At 48.2% G+C, this 12259-nt stretch overlaps 1 protein-coding gene across 1 annotated transcript in view; it reads right to left on the bottom strand.

Moving 5' to 3' along the window:
• The window catches only part of USP10 (ubiquitin specific peptidase 10), a 73357-nt gene extending 61310 nt beyond the window's left edge, over positions 1–12047 (bottom strand). The window contains exon 1 of the mRNA XM_059381638.1: positions 11493–12047. Within this exon, the coding sequence (XP_059237621.1) occupies positions 11493–12047 (555 nt within the window). The remainder of the gene's footprint in view (positions 1–11492) is intronic.
• Positions 12048–12259: the final 212 nt, after the last annotated feature.

Below are 12259 nucleotides of genomic sequence, written 5' to 3'. Positions count from 1 at the left end.
TACAGTGTCATCGTGTGTGAAGTTCAAGTTATAGTCAGCTAAGCTTCCAGCCAAAACATAGAAAATACTTTTCCGATTAAAAAACAAAAACAAAAACCAAACCTCTCTCTTCCCCCTTTCTCACTGAACACTACTCAAGTTAAAATTTAAATTTGTGTTCCTGGCACTTAACTCATAATACAGTTGTGGCATGGAAAAGCCAAGAGTTCAGTAAGAAGATAGAACCAAGAGAAGAGAACCAAATTATTTATTTTTTAAGATTGTATTTATTTGTGTGTGTGACAGAGAAAGAGACAGCACACGCGCACAAGCAGTGTGGGCAGCAGGCAGAGGGAGAAGCAGGCTCCCCACCAAGCAAGAAGCCCAACTCAGGACTCGATCCCAGGACCCCAGGATCATGATCCAAGCCAAAGGCAGACACTTAACAGACTGAGCCACCCAAGTATCCCAAGAGTAATTATTTTAGGGACACCTGGGTGGCTCGGTCCGCTGAACACATGACTCCTCCTTTCAGCTCAGGTCATGATCTTCGGGTCGTGGGACAGAGCCCTGAGTTGGGCTCCACGCTCCGCATGTAGCCTGCCTGAGACTGTCTCCCTCGCCCTCTGTCCTTCTCCCCACTCTCTCTCGATCTCTCTCCCTCTCTCAGCCTCTAAGTTAATAAATAAAATCTTAAAAAAAAAAAAAAAGGTAATTATTTTAGCACGTTTGTGGAGAACTGGAGAAAAGACTTTCCTAAACTGACAAATCCATGACCAGCAACAAAAGAAGGTACCAAGAATTTCTGAAAACAGACTGGCTTAATACTGTACATACAACCTCAGAGAAATTTTGATGACGACCGGACTTCAGGATGAATTAGAAAGTTCAGCCCAGCTCTCTGGGACATCAGATGGACCCAGCTCCAATGAGCCGCACCATCCACACTGGGTTCTACCCACAGCAGGGCTACAGCTCTAGGGAATGTATCTGTACTTAGATACTTTGTACCATACAAACCTTACCAACCTCCCTAGCACAGGGCAAAAGCTGGATAACCATTGCTGGAAAGGACTTAATCAGAAATCTCCATCTGAAGACCCGATGTGACAGATCTTCAAAGGGGCAAAGTTTTCAGAGTTTTCATGCTGGTTCCATTCCCACAGTTCATTCCACTCAGTGCTAAAATCAGACAACGCGGCCCCCACGGCAGTACATGCACATATTCTTGCTGCTGTTCACACCTAACCTACACAAGATAAGTTTAAAAATTTTATCCAAAGTATGACTTAGTGAATCCTCTCCGTGGTAAAGTGCTCAACAGGTTAAGTGCAACACGCTGGCAACAAAGCCACATGGAGGCTTTGAACCCTGAGCGCGGTATCTGCGATATCCGCGCGGGAACTGCCTAAAAGCCACATGCGGGGGCCTGCCCGGAGGTCTGGCTGGCCCTCGGGGTGCCAGAGGATTTCCAAAGGAGAAGACAATGACCAAGAGTCACAACATAAGAAATACCACCACACAAAATGACTCTAAATTTCGAACATCTACTACGAAAGGACGGAAGGGAACCATTTCAACCTATTAACCGCACTAAGTCACCTCACAGTTGTGGGATACTACCAGTGACATGTGTTTCTTATATTTTCTTTATTTCCTAGGATTGAAAGGAAAGAACAAATGCTTGTTTTTAAAGGTGACCCCCCCAAAATAAAATGAAGAATGTCCCCAAATGGCCTTCCTTAACACAGCTATCCAATTATCACTGAGGACAGTCAAGAGCTATTTGCCTTGGATTAATCCGCCTCAGATGTCCCGAAAAGAATGCCCTACTTTTTCCCCCCTCAAAGGTTTGGGGTTTAACATGTTTGGGGTGAAGTTAGTGAAGAGAACATTCCCAGGTCTGGAGGACAGCCAAGAGGGAAACCTCTGACAGCCCATGAAGGACCTCAACGAGCCCCTGGAAACCATCTCCACCAGCAATGCCACACAAAGTGGTACCACCGCTTTTTTAAAACCTGTGGTTTTTGTTACAAAAAACTGTGGGTTCCCACAGACCCCCATCTGCTTACAAGATGAAAGGCAGTCTTTGGCTTGGACTCTCTCAAGGTCCTTCAGCTCTGCTCGGACCCCTGCCCCACCACTTCACCCTAAACATCATTTCAGCCACAACCCTCTCCCAGGTTCCTAAACATGCCTCGGTTTCGGCACTGTGTTCCTCTGCATGCTCTTTCCCATATGCCCTTTGTCCTCATGCTTCTCTGCCCAAATGTCACCTTTTTAGAAGAGACCTTTTCCCAGCTTCCCAACACTCACTCTTCCTGCTCAATCCATCTTACACCCAAGTATCTCTTGACCATGCCACCCCTCTCCGCTGCACGATCCCTCTTTTTTTAAAAAGATTTTATTTATTTCCAGAGAAAGCCCCAGCACACACACGCGCACAAGCAGGGGGAGCAGCAGGCAGAGGGAGAAGCGGGCTCCCAGCTGGGTAAGGAGCCCGAAACAGGACTCCATCTGGGCACACCGGGATCATGACCTGAGCTGAAAGCAGACACTTGACTGACCGAGCCACCCAGGCAGCCCCACATCACTCTCCCTAAACAGAATTCCAGAAACCCTCTTACCTGATCTTCCCATGGCCACTGTGACCCCATGACACCAAGTCTATTCTGCACGGGGCTCTCAGAGTGAGCCTGCTCTGCAACGTGCCCATGTGGTTCCATGCTGTATGAGCCCCTCCCTCCATGTTTTTCTCAGGATAAACACATTAACACCTAAGAAACCCTACAAGGTCGGATAGACACTGGTCTGCCTCTCCTCTCCGGCACTGAGCTCTGCGTACACAGGCTTTCTCCGAGTTCTCTTAGGCGCTCTGAACACCCTCCAGCCACAGGGTCGGTGCCCAGGCAGTCCGCAGTGTCTCACACTGTGCATCTCCCCTAAGGCGCCACTGCCAGGGAAACACATCCTTGACTTCCCCAAGCCAACAGACTGTGTCCCCTTCCTTTGGGACACGCTTCTCAGCTTGGAACTACACGTGCATTACTGTGATTATCTGATCAGCAACTGTGTCCCTCGCCAGACAGTAAGCTCCCTGGTAGGAGGCACAACGCTTGTTTTTACGTGTCGCCCCATTCTCAGTGCCTGATGCACAGCGCCTTTCAATAACTATTCGCTGAATGAACGAACGAATGAATGAATGAATGAATGAAAATTCGCGGCCATGTTCTTCACATTTCCATTAGAGGAGTTACCACCAGAAACCAGGATTCACTGATTAGCCCGTTTCGCTCCCCTCTGCTACTCTGTGAACTTTTTCTAAAGCACCGGAACTCTCTTCAGCTCTATATTCCTAATGCCCAGGCGCCACAGATTTTTGTTTGAACAATCACAAAAGATACAAAGTCCTTTACATGTGGTTCTGAATAAAAGTGTCTGATAGCCTGCAAAATAATCAAACAGAATGCTACCCCAGGAAGGCCTGATTTTGCATTTTATTAGTCAGAGGTGGTTTAATGCTGTTGTCTCTGGGGAGAGGGATCTGAGGTGGGCAATGGAAGAGTGTTTTATTTTTTGCCATTGTAGCGCTTGGATTAAAACAAAGGGGGAGGAGAAGAAAACCTGATTTTAACAGAAGACAGGAGAAAACCCAGGCTAATAACCAATGCCCCCACTATTACTCAAGCTGGTGACCTACCCATCTCTCCAACTAAGAAATGGTTCATCCTCTCTATAATCTTCTCTAGTGAAGAGGGGGGCCAAGAAACAAGAATCTGAGTGTGATTAACATCTTTTCACTATAGAAACTAGATGGCACGGCTGCTTTAACTGAGGAGTTGAATTCTTCAAAAAACCATTTCTTTAAAAAAAAAGGGGGGGGGGACATTTTATTACTCAGAAATTTCTAGAGCACCTCCACAATTCTCGATATACTTTAACCTCCAGAACATCTGCTCCATTCCCTGGAAAAATCAGATAAAAAGAAAACTTACTGTGCTTGAAGAGATGCCTTCAAAATTTTTTGAAACAAGATTTGCCCCCAAACAGTTCAGTTCAGTGACCGTCTGTTTAGACACACCATACAATGGAACAACAATAAAAACGCCCAGCAGAAAAAAGCACAAAAACCCCTGGAGTTTGTCTTTAAAAAAATCAATAAGGACACACCCCCCACAAAATTTAGTAATGAGTAACATATTAGCAACTATCAGTAAGATTCCCGTCTTTAACCTTTACAGCTGAGGTGCAGGCACCTGGGTGGCTCAGCCAGCGGAGCACCCAACTCTTGATTTTGGCTCAGGTCATGATCTCGGGGTCCTGGGATGGAGCCCCAAGTCAGACTCCACGCTCAGCAGAGTCTGTTTCTCTCCTCCCCCTGCTCATGCACGTACATGTGCACACACTCTCTCTCAAATTAGTAAAAACTTTAAACATTTCTATTTTTATTTCATGCATTCACTCATTCCGTAAACTTTCGCTGAGGAAGTGCTATGGCAAAGTCACCATGTGAAGCACTATGTCTTTGCCAGTCTCTTTTAGAAAAGCAATTTGACAAAGCAGAAAAAACAAAGAATTTGGAAGTCCAAAGACCTGCTTGCGAGGCCCTCATCACACACTTAACAGCCATGGGACTTCAAGTCACAAGGTGCCAGAGTCTCACTTCATTCATCTGTAAAATGATGGTGACACCACACTGCAGAGTGGCCCAAAGGATCAAACAAACTACGGCACTTTATGAACTATGAAGTTTACACACAGCACAACATTCCTCAAATGCTGATTACTGCAACAGTTAGTGTTTTATTAATAATATGTTCTTCTTCGTCCAATGACGGAATCCACTCAGAAGACCCACTTCAGGTCTCAAATAAATATATGCATCTTGGCAGCCATCGGACTGGGATTACTACTTAAAGTATCAAGAGACATATTTTACAACCCCGGGCGAGACTCTCAAAAACCCCAGAAGAGGGGTGCCTGGGTGGCTCAGCCAGTTAAGCTTCTGCCTTCAGCCCAGGTCATGATCCCACCATCCTGAATTTTCTTGGGATCAAACCCTCCATGGGCTTCCTGCTCAGAAGGGAGTGTGCTTCTCCCTCCCACCACTCTTGTGCTCTTCCTCTGGCACACTCTCTTTCTCAAATAAATAAAATCTTTAAAAAAAAAAAAAAAAAAAAACCTCCAGAATTCAATTTTACCATTAAATTATCTTCTATTCCCCCTAAAGCTTCAATGCGTCCTATCAAAAGGAAAGAAAAATTAAGACTTTAAGAATGGGTAGAGTATTTTAATGCCATAAGATGAAAGTCTCAAGAGAGACACTGCTTCTCTAGAATTATGTCTAAAATAGAGGAAACCCAAAAAACACTAGAAATCCTCTTAAGTTATTAAAATACCAAATAAATTCACAAGTTAATTAGTTCTAACTAAATTTAAATGACTATAATAAAATTTAAAGTGCACTCCTTATATCCAAGGCAAAGGATGTCATCCTGTTTCCGTGACGAGTGCAGTGAACGATGCGGACAGTAACTCGTTACACAAAAGGCAAATCAAAATTTTCTACACAGAATCATCTTACATGTTCTTGACCAACTCCATTTAACAAGGCCTGTGGCTGGCAAATGTAACTTATACAGACACAGAGCTTTATTCGATACATTTACAACAGGAGTATTTTTTGACATGTACTCATATCCCAAAACCACCCCTTTCTGTGGAGAGTGGGAGACCTAAGCGGAGAAAACAGTCTGGATTGACGTGTGATGTGTCCCCAACTCCAGCACAACCAGCAGGTCTCATCTCAGAACAACAGCTGGGGGGGGGGGGGGCAACACATCCACCACTCACGGCACCCCACCCTTCCCACCCCAGCCAGCAAGCGGTCTGCATACAGCACAGGGAGTCGAAAACATTTACTTTTTTAAAGATTTATTTATTTGAGAACAAGAGAGAGCGCGCGCGCGAACAAGCAGGAGGGGGAGAGAGGGAATCTCAAGCAGGTTCCATGCTGAGCACAGAATCCCACACAGGGCTTGATCTCACGACCCTGAGACTGTGACCTAAGCTGAAACCAAGAGTTGGATGTGTAACCAACTGCACCACCCAGGAGCCCCGAAAGAATTTTCCTCCTAAAACAAGAACAAACGGCGAAACAAAATGAGGGAAGGAGGGAAAAAGACAACTAGATGTAAAAATCAAGCACTGAAAGTACAAGAGTGGGGATTCCAGCCTTCCTACTGGGGCTCCTTTCACTTGTAGTGCGCCAGCTGTGAGACTCTTGAATCAGACAGTGCAGGCTGAGGAGATGTCCCTCCAGCCAATACCAAAAACATAAATTAAGAATGAAGCTGAGGGACGCCTGGGTGGCTCAGTTGGTTGGGCGGCTGCCTTCGGCTCAGGTCATGATCCCAGCGTCCTGGGATCGAGTCCCACATCGGGCTCCTTGCTTGGCAGGGAGCCTGCTTCTCCCTCTGCCTCTAGCCTGCCACTCTGTCTGCCTGTGCTTGCGCTCTGTATCTCTCTCTCTAACAAATAAATAAAAATCTTTAAAAAAAAAAAAAAAAAAAAGAATGAAGCTGAAAAGGCGCCTGTGTGGCTAGTGGGTTAAAGCCTCTGCCTTCGGCTCAGGTCATGATCCCAGCGTACTATGATCGAGCCCCGCGTCGGGCTCTCTGCTCAGCGGAGAGCCTGCTTCCCTTCTGCTCTCTCTGCCTGCCTGTGATCTGTCAAATAAATAGATAAAATCTTTTAAAAAAAAGAAGAAGAACGAAACTGAAGAAGGATAACCCATAAAGCTGCAGCCAGAGCCCAGAAGGGAGAAGTCCGAGAACCCCCGAGTAGCCAGCAGGAGCATGGCAGGCACTCGGCGGCAGGCACTAGGGCAACACTCCCTGCACACACCATCTACCAGTTCTCCAGTAAGCCAGAAAAGGAAACACTGGGAGAATATGCTCTAACCCTCTCTGCACCACCTTATTCTCCCAGTCCTAAACCACACCTCTAGGGTCTCTACACCTTACCTACTCTATTGCCAGAAGAGGACAAATGGAGGAACATGTGTGTCAAGACAGGGCAGAATGGAGCTATTAGCCAACAGCTTCTGGTTTCTCAGGTCTTCTGCTGAAATGGGGTCATGCCTGAGGGGCTTTCAGAGAGTCAGAAAAGAACCAGCTCATGAACAGTCTACACTTTGAAGATCCACATCCAGGTTTATGACAGATTCTACAATGTCTAATCCTTAAAACAACGACCATAGGGGCACCTGGGTGGCTCAGTGGGTTAAGCCACTGCCTTCGGCTCAGGTCATGATCTCAGGGTCCTGGGATCAAGTCCCGCATTGGGCTCTCTGCTCGGCGGGGAGCCTGCTTCCCTCTCTCTCTCTGCCTGCCTCTCAGTGTACTTGTGATTTCTGTCAAATAAATAAATAAAATCTTTAAAAAAAAAAAACAACGACCATGAAATACCCCACCAGCTACCTTTTATGTCGCCTACACTAGTTCTTAATTCGGTCTGTAATGACAAAAATGGTGGTCACGAACAGACCTCTGGGGGGGATCACTTCAATAAATGGGCAAACTGCAATCCAAGCACATGTGAGTCTTTGGGAGTGAACATCTACACTGCTGAAGTAGCGCTGAAGAGACAAAGGACAGTGATTCAGTGGCCCAAGGCCAGTAAAGCCCACTGCCGACAGATCTATCTGTTTGTACCGCTGTGATTCTTGCATGGGAGGCGATCAACGGAAATGTGACTGCCTGATCACGAATCTGAAAGCGAGTTCTTCCTACAATTGCAGACTTAGTACACTATCCCTAAGAAATGTCCTCAGCAACCACCTTTAATGATCCGCTTGAAAAACCAGATCCATTAACAGTGAATACTCACACATCTGAAATCAGTAAAAACACAAAGACAAACAAAAAAGAACTGTGATATAACAAATAATTCAAGTAGAGATGATACTTTTCTCAACTACGTTAATATTATTCTCTGAACGTGGCACAAAGTAAACGTGCCACTAGATTTGTCTTTGAATAATCATTAACCCTTATGACCCTTTCCTCCTGTCCGTCTTCCTATGTGAACCACTACAGAAATCACGCGGACTGCACATAAAAGTGCACTGGAATGTATGTCCTAACTTTTGCTCTAGAAACGAATTTCGAACAAGGCAGGTCCGCTTAGCATTCACTGTAATTTCAGCGAATAGTGGTCCCAAGGAGACAGCTCGAGAGCTAGAGGGCTCAGCCCTGGCTCCGCCTCATCTGAGGCTCCGTAAACCACAGCGGCAACTGTCAACTCACAAACTTTAAATGGCATGTCTAGTCTTAGGACACGTTTCAGTATTTTGCTGTCACTGTGAAAGGAAAATCAGGATCTCCAAACATCCTGCATTTCAGATCATTTTATTTAATTCAGCTGCTCACTATGTGAGACTCCAATAAAAATGTATCTTTTGAGAATTACTAATAGAGCTGTCAGTTATAAACAGATACTCAACGACAGAGTAACACTCTGCCATATGCTGTAAATTGGATCCAAGAAATTCCATAGTATAAAAAGTGGGGGCCCCACTACTGTTCGGAAATGAAAAGACTGGAGAGAGCCCGCTTCAGAGGACCAGGACAGAAGCCGGTGTGATATTCAAACACCGGGTAGGAGGCGCTGTTGAGGGAATTTCACTACAAGTTCAATGACCACAAAAATCTCTTCTGGTTTAAGGAAGAACTGCTCATTTCAAACTAATTATCCCAAATCATTTCATCAGACAACAAATATTCATAAATGAGAGATGTACTCACACTTCAACGGAAAAGTTCATCCTTTGTGTTTGTTAAAATGTTGAAAGCTACTGGCATTAGAAATGTTTCCAAGTTCTGCACTGGTTCACTTCAATCCAGGGAACAAGGTTCAATCAGTAATATGGAAACAGGATATGATCTATATAAATTTTCAAAACTGTACCTGTAACAATTCAATTTTATTTTATTTTTTTTTTAAAGATTTTATTTATTTATTTGACAGACAGAGATCACAAGCAGGCAGAGAGGCAGACAGAGAGAGAGGAGGAAGCAGGCTCCCTGCTGAGCAGAGAGTCCGACGCGGGGCTCGATCCCAGGACCCTGGGATCATGACCTGAGCCGAAGGCAGAGGCTTTAACCCACTGAGCCACCCAGGCGCCCCATCAATTCAATTTTAATATAAAACCCTTACTATTAACCTGTGATTGTCATTCCCAATCGTAAACAAGTACTACCCCAACACCGTGCTTATTAGCACATGGTAAGTTATCACCGCTGAATGAATGACCACCACTGACTCTGCAGGATCCCCAGGACGGAAGGAAACTGAACGAAAACAAATTTCTTAAAATACTCAGCCTGACTCACGCAGGATACAATCATGAAAACCTGCCACATGATTTCATTACTTGTTTTTTTGGTTTTTTTTTTTTAGATTTATTTATTTATTTATTTATTTGACAGAGAGATCACAAGTAGACAGAGAGGCAGGCAGAGAGAGAGAGAAGCAGGCTCCCTGCTGAGCAGAGAGCCCGATGTGGGGCTCGATCCCAGGACCCTGAGATCATGACCCGAGCCGAAGGCAGCGGCTTAACCCACTGAGCCACCCAGGCGCCCCTCATTACTTGTTTTTATTACTATTCTTTTAAAAAGAAAATTAAGAGAAATCAAACAAAGGATTACTTTGCCGCCTTCTCTATGCTACAGCTTAAAATCGCTCTTAAAAATACACCCAACAAAAGAATAAACTCAGAAAGTTGCTAACATTTATGTTGAGCTAACTTCGTCCACTGCCATTTTCTAAAGATGTGTATAGGCAATAGTGTAGTATAAAACGTAAATACTAGGACAATGAATGCAAACGAAATTACAATTAAGTCTACGTATTGTTGCTGCTAATTACCATTTCAACCAATCTGCATTGTAATGGACTGAACTAGGGGCATCTGGCTGGCTCAGTCGGTGGAGGGTGCAACTCTTGATCCTCAGGGTTGTGAGTTCAAGCCCCACAGTGGCTGTAGAGGCTACTTACAAAAATAAAACCTTGAAAAAAATAAATAATGGACTGAATTATCCCTAATCATGCTTTCTTCGTTTCCGAAAATCACTGTGTGTATTACATTACACATCAGTCCACAATCAATCTTGTACCGTGTTTTTACTAATTTTAATGAGCTATTCACATTAATATTTAAGTCCTGAATGCGGCAAATACCAAACCTCTTAAGAAAACATTTCAATTATACCTGTGTAAAAATTATTCAAATATTAAACCTCTTTTTTGTGTTCAAAGAACTATCCTAAACATTCACAAAAGCAGATGTACAAGTGAACAGAAAGTTAAAGGAGGAAACTTCTACCGCAAACTACAGTACCAAAAATATGACGGAATTCCAGATTCCTGTAGGATCTCATTTAAAAAAAAAAAAAAAAAGGCTTTAAATTTCTCGCGTTTTAAATTTCACGACACGCACTAATTACAATAGCTATGAAAATCGACTTCACTTCCCAGAGAGCGAGAAAAACCAACAGCCTAGAGAGGGTTCGTATTTACCGGCCACCAGTTTTCCCAGCAGCTACTTTGTTTCACCTTCCAGTATTTCACTCGAAAGCACCCTGCGATGGTATAAAGTGCCGTAATTTCTAGAAATTGGACGTCAAAAAGCAGAGGTCTAAAACAAACTTGAAAGGTACTAATACCCCCCGAGTGACTATAATGGGGGGGGGGGGGCTCGACTCTACACGTACACCTCCCCGGAAGAGAAGGGTGCGTGCTCCCCTTCCTCGCGCAACGGCGTTATTGTGCGCGGCCCTAAACTTTAGAGACAGCTGAGCCCCGGCGCGCTGGCGTTAGCCCGGCGGAGACGATTCGTGCAGAAGATGTCACTCTGAGGCAAGTCCAAGTACGGTCCTGGCGACTCAATTTCCAGTTCTCTCTGCAACAGTAACCCAAGGCTGCTCCTCGGGGACTCGAGCCCACGAAGCAGAAGAGCAGCAAGCCCCCCGCGGTCCATCACGCTGAGGAAGCGACCTGTGGGGGCATGGGGGCAGCGGGGCACCCCCACACCTTGGGGTCCCACTCCGCGCGGAGGGGCGAGCCAAGGGCCTGGAGGGGCCCTGACGCTGCGGGGCCTCCCGAAGCCCCCCGGCTGCCTCTCTGGGGCGCCCAGGGCCCCCTCCGCACCCCCGGCTCCCCCGCGGTCCACTCGGGGGTTAACCCCTTCGCGCCCCCCGCGCCCTCCGCAGGCGGCCCGGCGCCCCTCCAAGCTGCTCCCCCGCGGCAGGACCCTGAGGGCTCCGCGCGGGGCGGCGGCGGGCGGCCGGGGCGCGGCGGCGGCGGGAGGCCGGGGCCTAGTCCGGGGCAGCGTGTCCCGGCGCCCTCCCCCACTCCCACACGCTCGCTCCGGGCGGGGTGCGCCCGCCCGCCCCGGCGCCGCCCGCCGCGGCTCGGGGCGGCTCCCGCCCAGGACGCGGGCCGCCGGCTACCTGCGGGCTGCGGAGGGCCATGGCGACCCGTTTCAATGAGCCTCGGCGCTCGTCCGACTCCTCACGCTGCTTCCCCCGCCGCCGCCATCTTCTCGCCCGCACATACACACTCGCATCGGCCGCCGCGCCTGCGCACTGGCCGCGCGCCGCGGGGCGCGGGGAGGCCGGGCGCGCCGGGAGCGTGCTGCGCATGCGCGGCCGACAGGTGGGCGTGCGCGGCGGGAGCCGGCCGGGTGGCGTCTGGGTCCGCGCCCCTCGGCGCTGCGGGCGGCTGGGCCGCGCACTGGGGGGCCGCGGGGTGCGGGTGCGGCTGCGGTGCGGCCGGGGGAAAGCACAGGGTACGCAGGGGATGACGCCAAAGCGCCCAGCCGGCCCGGGCTCCTCACCTAGTGGGAAGCCGCCTGGAACCTGCGTGAGACTCGGGACCGTCCGGAGCCTGAGGCCGGCCCGGGCCCGGGAGCCGCAGGGTCTCCCTAGGCCGGGGTCTCGCGAGGGAGCGCCGGAGGTCCCGGAGCAGTTCCCCTGCCGACGGCGATGACACTGCCGCCCGTTCATTCATTTGTGCAGGCTCATTCCCTGCGCGTCGCGCGCCCACCCCGAGCCACGCCTATCGCCGGGCGGTGGAGGAGATCCCAACCGAACTGGGCTCTGGGGCCTGGCCGACCGGGAGCGCCCGGGAAGCGCTGCCTGGCACACGCGCGCGTGCACGGTCGCAGTCGGGTCGACCTCGGGGTCACCGACCCCAGAAGCAGGGGGCCCCCTGCGCG

This window comes from Mustela nigripes, chromosome 17 (genome assembly GCF_022355385.1).
Source record: "Mustela nigripes isolate SB6536 chromosome 17, MUSNIG.SB6536, whole genome shotgun sequence".
Taxonomy (NCBI): Eukaryota; Metazoa; Chordata; class Mammalia; order Carnivora; family Mustelidae; genus Mustela; species Mustela nigripes.
Note: the sequence above shows the minus strand (reverse complement) of the source record. Positions and strands in the feature narration are given on the sequence as shown.